The sequence below is a fragment of the Agelaius phoeniceus genome, chromosome 6 (genome assembly GCF_051311805.1).
Source record: "Agelaius phoeniceus isolate bAgePho1 chromosome 6, bAgePho1.hap1, whole genome shotgun sequence".
NCBI classification, from domain to species: Eukaryota; Metazoa; Chordata; class Aves; order Passeriformes; family Icteridae; genus Agelaius; species Agelaius phoeniceus.
Window position 1 is genome coordinate 36,689,482 of NC_135270.1, and position 20,627 is coordinate 36,710,108.

Consider the following 20,627-nt stretch of genomic DNA (forward strand, 5'->3'; position numbering starts at 1 on the left):
ACACATTCTCAAGTCATATAACACTGCCTTATGTATTTACTTGAGAAGTCTAAGTTACCAAAACTTAGCAATGCCACTACAGTGCCCCAACTCATCATATGTGAGCTATAACGATGACAAAGAATTTCAAGAAACGCGAAACACAATAATATCTCCTTCAAATTAAACTTGCATGAATTTGTATTAAAAAGTTGCATAAAGATTACTTTCTTTGTCTTTTTAGAATAAAAAGTCTTTGGTAACATGGTAATTCCATACAGTTAAAGTGTACTTTGCATTACACTTGTCCTGGAGAAGTGGTTTTACTGTGGGCAGCGAACACAAAAAGGGCAATAATTCATACTAATTGTCTTCAGAAAACAAAGATTGTATTTTACAATATCCTCCCACTGTTCTTGTGGGACGTCAGCCTAGAAGTCAAACACTAGCATATATTTTAAAGTTGATCCTCATTTCTTGTCAACTACATCATCATTTAAATGCTAAAGATCCATTTTAACTGAAGAAAAAATAATCCCACATTGACAAGTCTCAAAGTTTTCATGTCACCGGTTCTAGGCAAGACAAGCAAAACACACAAACTCAAAGGAATCAAATTTTGTTATCTTCAGAATACATTGAAATGTGTTTGAATTTATGCCAGAAATCAGTATGTACCATTTCATCTTCAGATTTGTAGAGGAAGTTTCTTTACAGCTATCTCAGGATAAAACTTCTGAAGGAATACCTCTCATGGAAAACAGAGGAATAGCCACACTTTGCTCATTCCATTTTACATGTCATGTACATTAGATCATCAATACAATTATACTCTCTACCAAAATTAAAAACAAGACAGCATCTGAAATGCAAAAGTTACTCTAATGTAAGTAAATGCAAATACATGTTTATAAGGAAATGTAAACTTCTAAATTATACATAGCATTAAGTTTTATACATGTGAACTCACATGTATATTATTTATATACAAAAACACCATATAAAGATATAGAAATAGAGTGTCATACATATATACACCCATAAATGTATCTATACACACACACACACTGTATTAACATCCTACTCAGGCCTACATATGCTCCATTCTGCACACTTTGAGAGGTTTATTTCAATTTAACATAAACTTTGAGCAGGAGTAAATTAAATGGGTGCATACACCTGAGCAGAGTAAGGGTCATAATCACCTGAAATCAGGTATGCCCACATCACCATGGAAGAGGCTCCCTATAAGCAGATCATCTGACTCTGATACTGAAGAAAAGTCAGCACAATCCTAAAAAAAAAGCTGTGTGCAAGAGGACTGCTTAAATATTTAACAGCACACTACAGACACAGTGTTGATTTTAGCAGTCTAAGATGACAACCATCGAGAAAATCAAAACCACTATTTCTCATCCTTATATCCTGCTCCAACTGTCCAGACCAAATAGGAAGTTTCAAAGGAAATTGTTGCCTAGTTGACCACTACTCTACAGACCCAGAAAAACTTTCAAAATAGCATGAGATTTCAATATAAAATTCTTCACAGTGTAGTGTCCTGCTTGATTGTGATAAGCAAATGCATGTTTGTTATAAAATCAAGAGTAGACACCATTGCAAATCATTTCAGGAAAAGATAAAATCATAAACCTACAAGACACAAATAGTTATCTTGTAACAGTTTTAGATATCACATAACTTTTTTTAAGTCTCTGCCAGTATGCCAAGTAACTCTGAATATGCAAACAATCCCGTCAGGATTAGTGAAACAATAAAATCATGTATATAGTGTATACATACTTGCAGTCTTAAGCTGAAAATGGAGGCTCTAAGGACTAAATAACATATGAATTGTTCTGCAGGGTGGAGGAGGTAGAGGCCACAATTTAACAAGAAAAGAAAATAAAAACAAACAAACCAAAGCCTTTCTTCCAGTTTTCCCTTTCTGTGAGCCACTTCCCTCTCGACAGCCTTGGGAAAGCAGATATTTCAGCTATGAGAAACTGAGTAGAAGAAAGTTCCTCATTCAAATGTGCCCTACAGAGAAGCAGCTACATGATGCTTTTATACAATTAAGAAACTGCAACAAACTAGTGTTCAAAATTTTTATGTCAGTATTCACTCAAGTAAGTTTGACTGTTTGAGCACAGACCAGCACATGTAATTTTCTTTACACAATGGTATATTGTTAGGAAATTAGGTTTAAAATCAAGCTTACAGTAAGCCCATTAATTAATTAACTATTCAAGAACAGTAAATAGAAACAATGAAACAACAATCTTAGCTTTTCCATTATTGCTAGCACAATAACTTCTGAATGGTGAAATATGGAATACATTTAAGCTATTTCAGATGTATATGTAACCAAGTGAGAGCGTTGGCCCAGCTTTAAAAACAAATATAGTAACGTGAAAGGGTACACCTTTCTCCAAAATTTAATTTTAAAAAGCAGATCGCAATTTCTTAAACCATAAAGAATTCACAATTTAGAAAATGGGTGCATATTTTATACTTTTTTGAAAACGCTTCGTGAGTTGCTCTTCAACAAAAAAGGAGTTCCACTATTCAGTGAAGTTCAGGTTGATGATCTACAGAGAGATACAATGCAAAGCTATAACTTAAAGAACAACAAAAAATAAAGTCAATCCCTGTCTGAAATTTTTTTTACCTCGGTAAAAACAAAGCGGGAAGAGGAAGAATTTTTTTCCATTTTAATAATCCTGAATATTTAGGCAGGCTTTTTTATCCTTTACCATCATTATGATACTTTTACCTATGGGCCTTTCACGCAACAAACACGTATAAAGTAAAACTATTACACAACAGGATTGTTAAAACAGAGAAATCAGAGAAGACAAAGGCAGCGGTGGATCAGGCAGAAGCCCGGTGGATTTCAGCGCACAGCGCGAGTTTCCCCGAAGCGCAGGTGACCCGCGCCTGACGCCGGTGCCGCTCCGGAGGGGTTGCGGTGCGCGCCACCCGCGCGGGCAGCGGGGCTCCCCACCCGCCGGCCCGGTGACCCAGAGCCGCCAGCCGGGGCTGACTCAGCCCCTCCCGCGCCGCGGCCACCTGCCAGCTGCGGGGGCTGCCCCCGGCGCCGCCCGCACCGCGCAGCCCCGGCCGGCGCCCGCCCCAGCGCCAGCACCGGCCCGGCCGGGCAGCACCGCGGGGCCCCAGCCCCGGCCGGCAGCTCCGCCGGGCGGCCCGGCACAAGGAAAGGCTGCGCGCCGCTTTGAATCCTGGGCTGTCGGGGTTGGTTTTTCCTTGTTACTGTTTGCTTTTTTGCCTTTTTTTTTTTTTTTTTTAGTGGAAACTTTCCTTTCCCAGGAGAGGCCGGGACAGCGTGAACTGCCCCGGGGCGCCGCGCTGCCATCAGAGCTGACAGCTTTCTGCCCCCCGCGCCCCCCCTTCCGCAGCATTAAAAAGCAGCGGATAGATCCGGCCGGAGTTTGTTTTTAATAACGGCTTTTAGTTCGCACAGCCACTTACACCCCTTGGCAGCGCAATAAAAGTCAAGCTCGCATGTGAGCATCCCGCACAGAACCTCCTCCGCACCGGGGTCGTGGGGGGCACGGCAGAGAGACAAGTGGGGCGCCGGGGGAAGGAAGTGGGGCCGGCGGCGGGGAACTTGGGATAGGTTTCGTTTACCCCAGGAGCAGAGCCGCCGGGAAAGGAAAGTTCACAGCCAACAACAGCGGCCGCGGGCAGCGGGTCCGGGCTGGCGGCGAGGGGGCTCGCTTTGGGGCCTTCTTACCTTCTGGTCTACGATGGAGCAAGCCATTTCCCGGACGTGGGCGAGGCTGAAGTCCCCCGAGGAGTCCTGCAGCAGCAGCACCGGCTCCCGGCTCAGCCCGATCTGGAGGTGGAAGGCGACGCCGCCGCCGGCAGCAGCGCCCGGCGGCGGCAGCGGGCTGGGCGGCCGGATCAGCGGAGGGGCACTCATCGGAAACTTCCCGCCGAAGCCGCCGCCGGAGCCGAGGAGTCACGGACGGAGGGGGCAGAGTCGGGCACCGCCGCGAAAAGTTTGCGGCCGCCCCGGAGGCGCCGGGCGAGTTTCCCCGAGAAGTTTCAGGAAAGTCCCGCCGAGCTCCTCCCGGGTGAAAATGGCGGGGGGGGAGGGGGGGAGGACCGGGGAGGATGCAGACAGGAAAAGGCGGCGAGAAAGACGCGCGGGGGGAGCCCAGCCCAGCGCCGCCGAGGTGGTGCCGCCGCTCGGGCTGCTGGCGCCGTGCGCGGCGCGGGGGCGGGACGGGCCGCGCCCTCCGCCGGGACGGGCCCGCGCCCCGCTGGGCCGGGCCGGGCCGCGCCGCTCCGCCGCCAAACGGCGGCCGTGCTCTGCCGGGCGGCCGGGCAGGAGCGAGCGCGGCGGCGGCGGCTGGTTCCCCGCGGCGGAGCTCGGCTGAGCCGGCTCTGTCTCCCCACCTGGCCAGGCTGCGGTGCTGGCGGGACTGAGAGCCTCCTCTTGCCCCGCGATCCCCGTTGGGCAGTACCTCAAGGCCAGGTAGAGGCAGAGCCCGAGGAGAGTCGGAGATTCCCTTGCTGGCAGGCAGCACGGTGCCCTTTCCCGGGCGGGGCGGCAGCTGCACCCGAGGACGGAAAGCAGTGCCAGGGAAGCGGGAGCTCCCGTCTGAGTCCGGCTCTGCTGCCCGGCCTCGGCCAGCATCTCCGGTCAGCATCGTGCAGCCGCTTCCAGCAGTCCCCGCGCCTTTTGGGAAGAAGCAAGGCACAGGTTGCACCCATCCCTTTTCTAAACCAGCTTCCAGTTTTAAATACAGCTTGTGTTAAGGAGGAGCACCCTACCGCCCAAAACCAGGATGAGTTACTCTTCCCAGCTTTTGGGATCGGTGCAAGCCCCACCCGTTTGCACAAGCAGCATTCATAGCAGGGCAATATTTAGTCTTAAAAACCTCCTCTTGAAGATGTGCAAAGGCAGTGGAAATCTGAGCTGTAAATGTTTGAAACACCAACGGAAATGCTCTTAAGCTAGGTATATGTGGTACCTGTAGCTTTGTTTGAACTACTACAGGTAGTGTGAAAATAATACATGTACTTTTGGAAATTCAGCAGTTGATCTGATTTACAACTTGTTTCATTGCAAATTGCTTTTTTTTTTTTTTTTGGCCAAAATTTACATCTGCAGCGTTGTTTTATTTTGATCCTGTTAGTAGGACTCATTTTACAGTTGTCAGCTTATTTCCAGCCTGGGAAGCATTGCAAACTTCCCATGACCTCATGGCCCAGCCAGCTTTTCTATACAGGAGTCAACGTGGGAGAAGCATACTAGAAGATCCTGCAGCCCTGCTGCATTTGTTGGTGAATCTGAGGTTCAGAGTGGACCCACTTACTTCCTAAACTCCCAATGAGAGCTTAGAGGTGGCTAGTTCGAATCTTTGACTCAGACATAGCCAACGACTCATATCTTAAAGGATATAAAACAATACCTAAAGCACTCAATGGGAGGGTCTCCCTTTCCCTTATGTGTCTTCTAGGCAGGCTTAGTTAGAAATAGATTTTCTTTTGTGTATTTCATCCATATTGTAAGTAATATAGTGAACCTTGCCATCAGACTTAAAGTTGTGCTTTTACAAATTCATATCAAACCTCCTTTTGCTGATGTATTTGATGGCAATTCTTTGAGCAACCTAAACCACTCATTCACGACACAGCTCTTTTGCAGTTCCTCAGATAACCAGAGCAGAGGTGGCAGTATCAATGTTGAGAATTATATGTCCTTGGTTTTCTCACATATGTGAAATCAAGTGATAGAGCTCATATGTCATGACTTACCTGCAGCTCCTCATCATCTGTATAAATACAACTATTTTTTCAAAAAGAAAGGTTACAGTATTTTTAAAAGCTGTAGGTTGCTGAGTTATTTGTTTAGTGGGTCAGCTGTGTTGAATACACCTTTGTAATGAGAATTGATGAGGGCAGGATTTCTTCAGCGCTGTGTCAGCCTGTCATATACAAATGCCATTTATAAAAGGATTCAGTGGAACCACATGATGTGATCCTGAGTACAACCTGGCCTGTTGTACTTACTGAAATGTCATCTATTTCATGATCCTTCCAGATCAGGGAATTGTTTTGCTGATGACAGGGAAGGGAAAAAATCATTCATAGCAGTATCTGACCTCATACAGAGTGCGTGCCTGGTTACTAATCTGTACACGCACAGGTGGAAAAAACACGGGAAGCTTGGGTTTTACTGCACCTGTACAAATCAATTCAGCAATACATGAACCGCTCAAGCTTGCAGGGGAAAAATGAATTTGCCAGACACAGCTACACAGTTTATGCAACTGGCTATGTGAAGGAACAGGGCAGTCAGCCGAGGATGTCACTGTAACATCACATTATGAAAGCATCTCCAAGCTGCCCTCAAGGTACAGTGGCTGTAATGTTACTTCTAATTGCTCTACATGGCCAGACTATGATGGGTGAATAGTGGTCCTTGTATGTTTTCATGCACTGTATAGTTGACCCTCCACTTTGATGTGTTTCTGAACCTGTGATCTTCTTTCTGCATTGCATAGATGGTATTCTGTTCAATTCATCAGGAGTGAGTAACATCCCCTTCATAAAGTTTTTATTTCTTTCTACTTTTCTCTGTCTGTGATGTAACTGGTCATTTTTTGAACAGTCCATTTATCTTTCATCTTTTCAACAGAAGCAATTTTATGTCACATATGTTTTAGTTTCTAAAAATATCAAACAGCCAGCAAAGATTAATGCAAAATATGCCTAAACAATGGAGAATATTCTGTAAGTCAGTTTGACTTAGATGGTGGTAGTTTCTAGGTTAAAGTTGTTGACCTAAAATTTAGTTCCTGTATGTTTACAAAGAGAGTAGAACACAGGTGATTACAATGAGATGTTTACTGCTGGTTTTGTGAGGCAGGTAGTGGAATATCATATCTCATTCTGTGATCAGTATTTTGAAAAATAGACTGCTTGGCAATATTTTTCAATCTATTTTTCTTGGTAATTTTGCTTGGCAATATTTTTCAAAATACTTGGCAAGGAGAACAGAATAGAAAAAAGAAAAAAAAAGAGTAAAAAGACATAGTCACTGGATAGAAAGTGCAACTGAAAATAAAGTTCAAATTTTCACTGTGAAAACAAGTAGTCCTTAGAATTAATAGGCCATGAAAGTGACAGGTAACCTTTAATGATGTTTGCAAGTTTAGACTGAATGTTTACTCACAAGCTTTTTGGGCTCAGTACTGTGGTAACTTCTTTGGTTTCCCAAGGTCAGAGTGGAAGATATTTGCCTTTAGCTGTTTGTTATGTTCCTAATGGGATCCAGAAAAGACAGACAACATGAATTCAAGGATGTAAAGATAGTAATTTTTCTTTCTCCCTTGTAAGAAATGTATCTTTTCTCAGAAGGAAATCATCACCTGTCTAGGAAGAAAGTGATTTGGCATAAATCCCTTGTGCCTCAGGTCACTTTCACTCGTGCACTTCTGCTGGAGGCTCCATATGCAGTTCCACACAGAGCAGGAGCCTGTGGAAGATTTACTTTCCAAGCCACTACTGAAGATAACAATTTTTCATCCTTGAAAATTTATCTCTTCAGCATGCAACAGCAGATCAAATGTTTAAGTGGGCAAAGACACTTCATTGCTGAATCAGGCTAATACTCATTTTTGCATTCTGCCCCTAAATTTTTTCACTTCATTCATCTTACTTATTCCCAATCTACTCAAACACGTCTATGCTTAGCAGAAACCTCAAATTTTACGAGGAGTAGCTCTCATGTCTAGAGGTGGGTTACATGTTCTTTATATAGACGAAGATTTTAACATCGAATATGCAGCCAAATCAGTTTATGTTAAGAATAAGTGAACATATCCTGTTTCTACAGTTGAATACAGACTCTGTTATTTGCATTCTTACTAAGCAGCAAAATGTGCTTTAATAAAGACAGGTCTACAAAAGTGAAAACACTTTTTCTTTTTGCTGTTTTCAGATGCTGAAATGATATTTAAAGTGAACGGCATGCTCCTATAATTTTTCTCCTGAAACAAAAGCAAAGCATTGAAAACTAATTAACCAAGGAAAAAAGAGAAAAACTGACTGATAAATACAATGGAATGAAATTTGGAAAGAACTGTGTAGACTGTGATGGAAAGTAAAAGGATACTGGGGTTAGCAATGCAAATGTCACTGAATCTGGGATTGGTATTGTGTTAGGGCTGAACTGGTAAGTAAAATGGAGCTGATATCTGAAATAGTGACAGCATAGTTTCACAGATAAGCTCCTGGGTATTTATTTGGAGAGAAGCAGATGTTAGCTGTACAACTGGTTAGGGATTTTCCAATAAGCTACTTATGTCCCTGAGAAAATGATAACATTTCAGGATCTAAGTGGTTGTTGTGAATACAGTAAATCTTCCAAATTTTTTGTTTGTTGTTTTGGTTCTGTTGTTTTTTTTAAAAAGAATGTTTCCAATTGTTGAAAATGCTTCATCATTACTAAAAGCAAAGGAGCACTATCTTCCATGGCTTTCTAGTAAATGTTGTAGATAATTGGTAACAAAACATTTAAAAACAGTCAGCCTAATAATTTAGAATTCAAGTTCAATAATCTGATACAACTCAGTGTAGTGTTTTTTATAAATGGATCACAAAACATTCTGATTTTTTTCTCATTTTATATCTTGGAATTGGAAGTTAAACTCTGCCCCGGTGATAGGCTTCCAAAGTCAGCAAACAGTTTTGCCAGCCTGAACCAAACTGATCATGGACATAAAAGATAGATAAAATTAATATAGAATCTGAAATATTGCAGGATAAAGCATTTTTATGTCAAATATCTGCATACTCTGGTTTTTTTTTGAGCAAAAAGTGGGCTGCTTTGAGAGGGAAAAGGTTTCTTTGGTTTTATTTTCTCTCTGTGTACCAAACTGATCTCACAATACTTGAAAATTTTTGGCATATGGCAGGCTCTGTTTATCCCAAATTATGAACTGAGGATGTTTGTTATGGCTTGATGATAGAATAGCTGATGCATTCAGATAAACATGAGTATCTTGGCATTGTTTGTGCATATTGTTCTCAAATTGTTCTCACTGGCTCTCTGGTTCTGAGGAGCTCAGTATGGCTGGAACAAGATGGTCACTGCTGCTTGAAACTGCTGAGGCACTTTTCCCATTCTGGGGATACTGAAGTGAGGTAGTCATCATGCCTAAAGGAAGACAAAGCACAGGTTTAATTCAGTAATTTCTTAATGCTACTTCTTAGGTGATTTCTGACCAGAGTATCCTGTGTGAAGGACACTGTCACTTGCATACTGCCATTTCACTAAACAGTCCTGAATAGTACCATCTTACAATTCTACAGTGACTTGAAATCTCTGGGTCCAAGAGCTATATACTTTCTAATAATACATAATATGTATTCCCTCTTCAGAAATCATTGCATGATTTTCACTTTTTCGCTGGGCATAATTTTCAATAAGCAGCTAGTGTGTTTGCTGCACTTTGGTGATTTTCTTGAAACTAGATTGATAACCCCATTAGTAAAAGATTTAATTTAATTGAAAATCAATTATACAGAATTTTAGTTATTTTTAAATTATAATAGCAGATTTCTTGAAGCATTATGTGCTTCTCTTATTAGTACATACGAACATAACAAATTTACAAACTTTGTTCTTTTACACATCAGGAGGGTATTGTACTGTTACTCAACACTAATATTTTTGTGACTACTGTCCAGATCTCCTTCTCATTATCTTTGAAGTTCTTCATCAGTTCAAAAGGGACCTTCATCAGGTCCTGGGAATGAAAATACTGCCATTGCAGAATCAGATATGTGTGCTGTAATTGATCCATGATTTTGACCTGTAGGAATAGGTGTCATTTTCCTAATATTTCTGTGAGTGGATACAGCCTGAAAAAAAGAGTCTGTTAACTGTCCATCAACAGCTGTGTCCAAAGCTTATGGAGACAAAGTAGAGAACAAGCAGAGTGGCCAAGAGAAAGTAAGGATGACAGAGTCTTATTTGTGAGCTGAGCAATGTCTGATAGTACAGAAAGGACATAGGTTTACAAGCAGTTTTAAAACTGAGATAGAAATTTATCTAACTGCTAGATATGCCTGAAATGTTTACTGAATTTCTGCTCTGGTATTTAAAAATATGCTAACTGATCTTGCCAGGCTGATTAGTCTCTCTATGACCAATTTTAACATACTTTTATGTGGTTCGATATTTTTATTTTATATTTATATATTTATAACAACAACCTTGTTGTCCAATATAATTTGAATAAATAAAACTGTGGTTAACCTAAATTATATAATGATTGTTGCATGAATAATAAGATCACACACGGGTCCAGGTAAAACATGTGGGATTGTTGAGACAAAGATATAATACAGTAGATAAACTCTGTTCCTGTGTTCTTAAGTGCAAGTTTCCTCACCTATGATGATTTAATGACTTAAGGGAGATTGTGTATAGGAACAGAGAATCAATAGCTTTCTTACCTAAATTATCATTGATCTTTTAATATTTATTGATGTTGGTTACTGCTGCTGCTTTGGTTTCACTGCATGACACTGAAAAGGCAGAGCTAAGAACAACATTATGGGGAAACCTAGTATTTTACACAGGAGGAGAGAGGATGAAGGAATGGAATGATGCAGGGGATCACAAGGAAACTGCAGAAGAGGAGAAGGTAAAAATGGAAAAATGGAAAGAGAGAAGATTCACAAAAAAGAAAAATTCATTGCAAGGAGTACTACAGTCATACATCATAGTTTCTTACTTGAAAATATTCAGATTTTAAAATTTGACCCTAACAGTTGAGCAGACTCTGTTTTATGATAACTAAAACAATAGTTTCCCTTCATTTACAGTCACTGCCTTGCAGTATTAACTTTACCTTAATGTAGCTTTTCAATTTGGGGTTCAAATTAAGAAATATTTCATTTCATTTTCAACTAATAAAAGAGTGATAAACACACTACGTATAGTATGAACACTAAAAGTTATTCCATACAAGTCTTGTAAAAATAAAAGTTCACTCTTACACCAATTGCATCACATGTTTATTTAGGATAACTGCATAGAACTAAATACACTCAGAAAACAAAACCTCTGTTCATGTATCTTACTCCAACATAAAAAACACCAAATAAATGTAAAAAAAGACTTAGTTGGTGAACTTCTTCAGGTAATAAAAGGCCCTTTCATTTAAACCATAATTTAGGTTTAATCACAGGGAGAAAAACGTGTATCTTTTCTCTGTCATAATAGACAAACATCTCAACATGAAGCTCTAAACAATGCTGCAGCATTGTCACCCAGGGTTAAATAAACAAGGAAATCATAAGATACAGTAGAAACACATTTCAAACAGATTTCTAACTGTGTTTGATTATGCTTAAATTTAATGGATCTTGACACGATGAAGCATGTGAAGAGAGTCTTAAAAGTAACTTGATTAGAATAATGTTTTTGGGGATACAAAAGAATGTAGCAGTGCGAAATTAGAAGAAAAGATAGACAAACAGAAGAATATAAAAAAAACCCCCATAATTAATCTGATCTTGATCATGGTTTATATTATCCAGAATAAAGGATTTTTTAGGAAAAAAATTTTCAAAAATTGCACATGGAAATCAAACATAGAAATAAATCACAATTTTTTTTGGTTTTCCCTTTGAATTTCACAAAGTGGACAAATATGTACGTGAATGTCTTCCAAACATGAGTTGTATATGTTCATCCTATGCCAGGTCAATATACTACTGTTTCTGAAGTATATTTTTACAGCAGCTTTGCAAAGCTAAGCAAGACTATTATTTCCATATTGAGTGCCATGGAATGGAGCATATTTTTAATTCACGAACTTTGTGAAAACAAAGGTATGCAGTCTTGATTAAAACATCGTATACATGTAAGAGTTATACTTTTGCAGTTAGCGAGCTACAGAGAGGCAAATTAATTTATTTAAAGCTAATCTCATACCAATGGTCTGTGCTTTACAGCTGAGAAAATTTCTCATAAATTATGGACCCCATTGTTCTGTAATAGAGCAGGCAATTGAATTTAGGTATGACCAGTATCAAATTAACTCAATAACCACTTGCCCCCCACCTGCCTCCTACCTAGAAAGAAAGAAAATGCTCTCCTCTGAGGAGACTGTACATGTGTGTGTGTTGGGGCAAAACTTTAGCTGCTGCTTTCCATTCAGGCTTGAGCACACAGCATTGCAGAGAGCTCTTTTCTAATGTCTGAATGCATGTGTTACAAGATGGCATTTTATAATACACCTGATTAAAGAAATGTGGTGAAATAATAGTTTTAGATAATTTGTATCTTCCTTCTTTAAGACACTGAGATGGGAAAGTCCTCACAGGCCTAGCAAAGAATAGGCATTTCTCTAAGGCTTGGTTCATTAGGATTCTAGGTGGTCCTGTCTGGCTGGTCCATATTAATTGCAGCAATGATGTTTGGGGTCAGGGGATCATGAAACAGCTGGTCAGTATTACTTTGACCTAATCTCAGGTGATGTGGTGTAGGAAACAGTTAATTATATTTTTTTAGTGACTCACATCTTTAATTTTAGGATGGTTGATCTTTGTGCACTGTAGACCCTTGCAGCTGTTTGCCATCATAGGGTTCCTTCTCTGTGTTCACCACAACACCTAAATGCATTCAGTTACATTTCATAAATTACGTGAATCCTCAACCAGCAACATGGTATCTCAAAGTTAATATAAGCAAATATAAAGCATACAGGTACAAAGCTCTGCTGGAAACTCTAGGGACCTTGAAGGAAAAAGCGAGAAGCAAATTATCAGAAATTTTTTTTTCTCATTTCCATCAACCCAAATCCCTTTACCTCATGTGTTTCAATAAAAGTTTAGAATACATTACCTTTTAAGGCATTTTTCAATAGACAACCCATACAAACCAGGAACCGAAAATATCAGCTATTAACATAAAGATTTGAAGTACATTTAGTATATAGCACCTCATTAAATTTAGTCAGTAGTTGGTAGATTACAGAGGTACTTTCCAATGAAAAATTATCTTTTTTTCCAAACGCCAAAATAATTCAGTGTGGAATGCCATATATTATATTCATTACAAATATTTATGTTAATTCAAGAGGATATGGAAAGTGTGGGGAAGCTGGGAACTTGAATGTTATGTTTTTCACAGCACCTGTCACTTAACTGCATTGTAGCCAGCAGCATATCCTTACAGCATTGATCTAATAAAATTCAATGCCTCTGCAAAGGGGCTCAATGCCAATGGCTGTGAGAACCTCAATTTTATATTTCCTGAGTCTGGCATATTTAAATTTTCATCTATAACACTAGATTAAATTAAATCTTTATGTTGAATATATGGTAATAAACTGGATTAAGCTCTGAATTCTCCAGTTAACACTCACAAAGTGCTTCTTGTAATAATATCACTTGGATTATTTATTCTGTATGCTGTTCATGAAGATAGATGTTCAACATTTCCGCCAGAGCTCTTCGTCAAAAGTTTATTCTGCCTGGGATAAAGTTCAGCTGTTGTCACAGAAGTGCTTCATTGCAAAGGCCTGAGACCACTTCCTTTATTCCTTTCATGAGTACAATAACGAATGTTTGGAGAGGTAGGAATCACATGATTCTCACAAAGGTTATCCACAGATTGTTATTTGCAGAAGAGAGATAGGGCTTTCTTACCATGTTGAAAATGTAGTTTCAAAGTTTTAGCTGGGTCTATAGAACTATATTTTCTTTTGAAGTCCCACTACCTTGAAAGCTTTACATAAATTTTAAACAGGAATTTCAGAAATATTTCTTAAATTTATTTTAAACTTTAAATAAATTTTCATTGATATGCATACCTATTCTGTTCTTTTTCCACAGTACTATCTATTTTAATGACAAAAATATTTGCGGACAGTCAATAATCTTCAACAACTACAGTCATATGTGCTTGTAATAAAACCTACAATAAATTCATCCAGTTAGGGTTTATCTTAGCTATCACTCTTAAGCAAGAAGTATGGATAGCAAATTTTAATGTCTGTTCATGATAAAGAGATGTTTAAAAAGTAGTTTGAAAAGAACCATTAGATGATCTTGGCTAAAGAATAGATTGGACTTAACTGTAGTCTGCTTAAAGACATTTCTACAGACAAAACAATCTTTCTGCAAAAGAAAAAAAATTAATTTCATACTTCTTTGAGATCCTGTAAATGTTCTACACTTGAAAACTGTAGCTTTTAGACCAATATGACTCTTCTTATATGAGATTCTGGTGTTTATGTACATTGTACACTTCTGATACTAAAGATTTCAAAAGTTCTAAGCATTCTTTCTGGATGCAGTTGACCTTTCTAATTCAAATATACATATTGCAAAGAACAGTCTACTCAGGGTAGCATTTGTCTGGCAGTTTGTTCTATAAATTCAGCACTTCACTTGCAGTGAATGAATCTGTAGAGATACAGAATAAGATTAAGAACCACCCTATTTCATGATCAAAGGTTAGCACATGGGTTGCTTTGCATCAAAAACCTCCATAATACTGGTATTGTTCTGCCTTGGGGGAAATGTTGGTTAGAAATAAGAATAAATTATAATGGAGGCATATCAATTATCTGTTTTGCAACACTCACTCATCATTTTTACATGCAGTTCTTAACTAAATGAGCAGAGATATATTTAATTATTTTTTACTACACCCTGAACAAAACAGACAATTGTGATTTGGCCCAGTTCTGAAGTATAATTAAAAAAACAGCATTGAAACATGTGGACTGAAAAATCATTGTAATAGAAATATTCAACTATGTCACATTCCAGCCTGTGACACTTGAGATTCTATAATAGACACAGGAAAATTTGTTAGCATGGCTTACAGCAAGAATTGCCTTAATGTAATGGCAGCTGGATATAGTTATCCTGGAAAATCTGAAAATTTAATTAGTTACAGTGAGGTGAAGACAAAATTAATAGGTTAGTTTATGTGCAAAACGTGCAGATTCCAGGTTTATGCAAGAGTACTATGACCTACAGACAATTAACTACACTTCAATGTAAGAAGAGAAATGGTTTCATTGACTTTAGTTTCCAAGCAATTAATTCAAAGTTAAGACTATTATTTTCTCTGTCATTTGCTCCAAGCCATTTTAACACAATCACTTCCCTAAGTTAGAGGAGTGTTACTCAGTACTGAAGAGACAGTTAAACCAATGTGTGTTTCACAGCAAAATCCATGGTGATGTGATGATTAAGGCAAATAGGCTTTATAATCTCAAAGAATAAATGCATGGCCAGGATCATCTGTGGTGATGGAAACCTCATGCCTTCATATTGGGTTTGTGTGGCAAGGTTCTGGTAGTGAAGGGTCTGCAGGCATTGCTTCTTTGGGAAGCTCCTGGAGGAAGGGATGCCAGGTGGTTCCAGGACAGAGCCACCGCTGGCCAAGGCCGAGCCCTGCAGTGATGGTCTCTGAAAACGTAATTAAGAAGGGAGGGCACAACTTGCACAGACAAAAGTCAGAAGAGAGGAGTGAGAATATTTGAGAGGAACAGCTCTGCAGGCACCCAGATGAGTGAAGGAGAGGGAGAAAGCGCCCCAAGTGCCAAAGCGGCCTATGTTGAAGACCGTGTTGAAGACCACATTGAAACATGTGGACTGAAAAATCATTGTAATAGAAATATTCAACTATGTCACATTCCAGCCTGTGAGTCCAGCTGTGCCTCTGCAGCCCGTGGGGGCCACAGTGAGTAGAAATCCACCTGTTGATCATGGAGGACCCCACTCTGAAACAGGTGGATGTGGCCAAAGTAGGCACTAATTTCCCCAAGTCAAGCCTGTTTTGCCTGTGATAGTAGGTGTCTCTCACTGTCCTTACCATGACACACAAGCCTTCCTTTATATTCTCTCAGGTGAGGAGGGAAGTGACAGAGAAGCTTTGGTGGGCATCTGGTGTCTAGCTAGAGTCAGTTCACCACACCCTTCAAATGCCTCTTTTCTTCATTCAGCTATCTTTTTTTCACATCAAAAAAAAAACATTGAAACCTTTCAGGACTGAAAATACTTTGTCTTCATTTGTTGCTCATATATAAAATTTCCACCTTTGTAATATCAAGAAAATTAATATTTCTCTTTACTCCCTCTTAATAGCAAGAGGGAGTAAAGAGAAATAATAATTTTCTTTGTTCTGGAAAAGTTTGACAGTGACTTCAGAAGCAATTGAATTAATAAGACCCCAGATATCTAAGGCCATGCACATTAAATTAGTTTATATCTGATTTCTTGTTTCAGTGCTCCTTCTCTGTTTCAGTACTATTGAAAAGTTATCCAAAATCCTGTATCTGGCCCACAGTACTACTGAACAACTTTACATCCTTCCCCTTTAATTTTTTGAATTCATCAAATTAGAGATTCATTTGTCCATTAGTTCAGATGAATACCATGTTTTTCAATGCACTTAGCAAAGGCTCCTGTAAGTGAATTATTTTAGGTGTCTTATATAGTCAGTGGTGAGAGAGGCACTCTCTGTTTTATGAACTAACTCAGCCTCTGGGGCTTCTTGTCTCTCTCCACTGTCTATACAGGCACGTTGAATAAACATGTTCTCCAGTCCTGTATTCCTCTATCATTGTTTGGGGAAATTCTGCCAGCATTCACTCATGGTTTTTTAAAAAAATTTTACTGTTTTCAAAATGGCCTTGTTAGTCTGGTCACACTCTAGTTTCAGAGAGAGCTAGCTGCTGTTTTTTAAATAATGATTTTGAAAATCCCAGTAAATGTCTACTTCAGAACCTTTTTCCTTATAATTCAATGACCTAATTTCCTAAGACTGATGGCTACCACTTCCATGCATGTGTTTGTGATTAGATTTTTGGCCTAAACCCCTAGAGAACAGGAAACTTGGTTTTGACATCTACATGTAAACAAGAAGCCATGGGCTGCCTGACAGCTCTGTCTGGGCAGAGCTTCTAGAGGTAGTGATACTCTCTGCTGAATTTGTCACAGGCAGGGAGGAAAAATGATTAGGCCAGGCCCATTTCCACCATACGTGTGTAGCAGCCTGGAACATTTCAGTTAAAGACCTTTGTTTGGAGGGGAAAAATATCTTTATTATGCCCTGCTGAGAGAACAGGTGACAAAAGACTGAACTTAATATTTCAGGAGAAAGAAGGTAGTAAAAGTGTTGGTGTGGCTTTCCAATAAAAGGACTCAAAGTCCTGACCACCACGATTTGTGGGTTACTAAGGGTTTGGCTTCTGCATCTGTTTTTGTGGGAGTTGTGGTTGTTTGGGGTTTTTTAATCCCTAGATTGCTAATAACACTGAGCAGTATCCCATTGCAGTTTATTGAAACGACACAAACAAGGTAGTTTCTGGGTTTTTTCATTGTTGGGTGGAGGGTTTTTTTAAAATTGTTAGGACTTTTAAAATCTCATAATATTTACTGAAAATTTACATGGCAGTATATTCACATTGAAGTACACAGGATATTACATAAATTAATTTGGCTTCAGATATTGTTCTCTTTTGCATAGTCTTTGTCATGTGTTACTGTGCATCTTCTGTGGGGCTTACTGCTTTATATGATTGTGACATATTGAAGATTTGCATTACAGGAGAATTTTGCAATTTTCTGTGCTTTTGTGCTGCTGTATGGTAATATGAAAAAGAAGGAAAATGTGATGGAAATTAATTCCTCAGAAATATTTTGCAGTTGATAATCAAAGGCAAAGCATTCAGGATACATTCACTGCTACCATGCTGCAAGAGCACTGTAAAAAAAAAAGTTATTGTTGTATAGTGCTATCCCTAAATACGCATTCAAAGCTTTAGTTCTAGATCTGTTTGACATATTTAGAGCATGTGACAAGATCTTCAAAAATTTTCCACTTTCTCAACTAGCCTTCAACACTTGTGAAATAAACTGACTACAGAGTGCCATGTTAAAGCTCCATTCTCTCTTTTTTTAACAGTAATATGTTCACAGGGAATAGATTCAAGGCTCTGGACTGAATCAGGCTGACAAAGTCTTGCAATATTATTAGGTAGGGAACATTATTTGTTTTGGCCTACTTCCTGAAGTCTTTTGTTCTTTTATTTCTCACCTTTTCTTTTTATATTTTCAGGGACAGATTATTTTTCCCAAGTGAAGTCAAGTGACCAAAAAACCTGGAAGATGGCTGAGGTTAATACTGCTACTTAGTTCTAAAGAAAAATCCTGTCCTTTCATCATCATTGGGCATCTTTATTATCCAAAAAGAAAATTGTCCTTTTCACATTTGAACAGTGTCCTTGTGTTATTTTGCATAGCCTATATGTAACATGTGTATGCAGTAACCCATTTAAACAAAAAATGATTAGCTAGAATTTTTTATGATATGTGCAAACTCACAATTTTTTATTTAAAGAAGTTCCACTTTTAAAAAGCTAGTATTGGTTTCACATTCTTGTAGAAGTGGCTACTGTCTGAGGATGTATAATGGGTACCTATATTTTTATGGTATTTATAATTAGAGGAAATGTCTCAATGGTTTTAAAAATTGTATCTGAATGTGGATTAATTAAGTGATTATATTGCATGTTATATCTATGTGCATGAGGGGATAACAAAATATATTGCAAAAAATGAATGAAATGCTGCAGAATTTCAAGCTTGGAAGCAGCTTTTTGTTCTGATTGTTAACTGGGACATGGCAGCCCAGACAAACCTTGTAACTCCTAACTACAAAGGAGAAAATTTTTGTACTCTTGATAAATAAATAAGATTGCAATAAAGTCATAATTGTCTTCACTAGAAATCACTCTCCTACTCAAATCAAAACAACTCTTATGATCCAAGTTATGACCTCAGTGCAATGGCCAAGGCAGGAAGTAGGCAGAGTGCAGATGAAACACTGGGAAAGGTATGAGCAGTGTAACCTTGTGCTTTCTGTGAACACATATTAAATGCAAACCTGGTTATCATCAAGGTTTTCTACTTTTTACTAAGGTTACTTCTCTGTTATTTGTGTCATACAACTTAATTTATTCATTTCACTGAAGTCTTTCATGTTTGGCACCTGCATGAGAATTTATTTTGTAATTCAACAAAAACAAATTGCATGGTTTCCAAGAATGAAGCCAAAGAACAAAACTTTCCTGATCTTTTCCTTGAAAAACTTTGCAACTCACATATTTATAAACAGAAGAGGAGATTTGACAGCATTTTATTACTAAAAAAATTCTTCCCATTTCTTTTAAATAGGAAAATTGTTAAAGTAACGGGATTTTAGGGAATGTCACTTTCTGCATGCTCACTAGATGTTTCATAATTGTTGATGCCATCACTGCTTATATCTCTCACACCTCTTATTACTGACAAGATGGGACTTTTGCCATCTTCACCCTGGAACTGAGCAGGCAAACTTTAGAGTACATGACAAAGGCCAGGTTTCCTTCATGAGCTTCTTCATTTAGAAAGTCAATATTGGGCTCTGGGCTGAAGAGTATTACAAGTGTTGATGTGTCCATGATCATCTGTTACTGGTTTATTTCATTATATGGTGCCTGCCTTGTTTTGTGATTTTCAGGCAACAAAAGTAAGGGAGGCATCTCCTGCAAGTCTGGCCCCTTAAAACTGAAGTGAAGGGACTCAGAGCTCCTGAATCCAGAAGAAACAGTATAGGCAGGAGAAAGGACACAGGTGTCCAAACTGTGGAACATTAAAGACAGGCAATGGATTGCCGAAACAAAATCAAAGTCAAAATCAAAGTCAAAATCGATTACATAGGAATATTGAAACAAGATAGCAGTACATTGTTTTCAGGGAAGGTTGGAGGAGGGATAAGAACTACAGAAAATGATTTGGCCTGACACAGGGGGAAGGAGTGAAATAATCTAGCAGATAGCTGGACATAAGAAGCCAGGGAGAAGGTTGGATGGAAAGAAAATGAAGAGGAAAAACAATGAATGCCAATATTGGTTAGAGGACAGAAGAGTTTACTAAGTACAAAGATAAACTGTCTGAAATTTCATGAGAAATTGGCTGGAGAACATGAGGTCCAAAACAGGAAATAGCATAATTAATATTCACATGGTGAGTCTGAGTGAGAACCCAAGGGCAGTAAACATGCTGCTATTATTACTCTGCTCCTTCTTTCAGTGCTGTGTGACCAAACAGTGGACAACTACAGAAAATTACTAAAAAGTAGGTACTGTTCTCTTTTGTGCAGAAGATAGAATGAGGCATGGAATAGAAAGAACACAAGATATGGTTTCATTATGATAATGGGGAGATCTGCCTGAAAATTTCTGTTTAGGTGATTTTTATGGCAGTCTGTGTGTTATATTAGTCTTTTTCTTTCAACCATCCATCTCATAAATTCTCACTAGGTGTACAATTATCTTGGTTTGCATTCAAGTTGCACGCATGACTGAAAAAAATTATAAAATATCTTTTTGACATATTTGTGCTATTATAACGTGTAACATGTACCACCACTACCAAAAACCATCAGACAATCCAAGGAACATTTCCAAATACTTTTGACCTTAATTTCAAAGTATCTCTGTTTCCCCCTTTCTAAAACAGAGATGATATCAGAAAGCCAACTAACTAAAACTTAGTCAAGAAAAAGTGGCACTGAGGACATTTTAAAGTTGAAT

The 20,627-nt window shown here is 38.8% G+C and overlaps 1 protein-coding gene and 1 long non-coding RNA gene across 3 annotated transcripts in view; one reads left to right on the plus strand and one right to left on the minus strand.

Annotated features, from left to right (window-relative positions):
- Positions 1-4,216, minus strand: part of PRKD1 (protein kinase D1) — a 112,968-nt gene extending 108,752 nt beyond the window's left edge. For both annotated transcript variants that reach the window (XM_054635110.2, XM_054635109.2), the window contains exon 1: positions 3,734-4,216. In XM_054635110.2, the coding sequence (XP_054491085.2) occupies positions 3,734-3,922 (189 nt within the window). In that variant the 5' untranslated portion in view covers positions 3,923-4,216. The remainder of the gene's footprint in view (positions 1-3,733) is intronic.
- Positions 4,217-4,263: 47 nt separating this feature from the next.
- Positions 4,264-18,947, plus strand: LOC143694372 (uncharacterized). The gene is made up of 3 exons (XR_013182834.1): positions 4,264-8,188; positions 17,957-18,028; positions 18,110-18,947. It is a non-coding gene; the product is annotated as an uncharacterized LOC143694372 (long non-coding RNA).
- Positions 18,948-20,627: the final 1,680 nt, after the last annotated feature.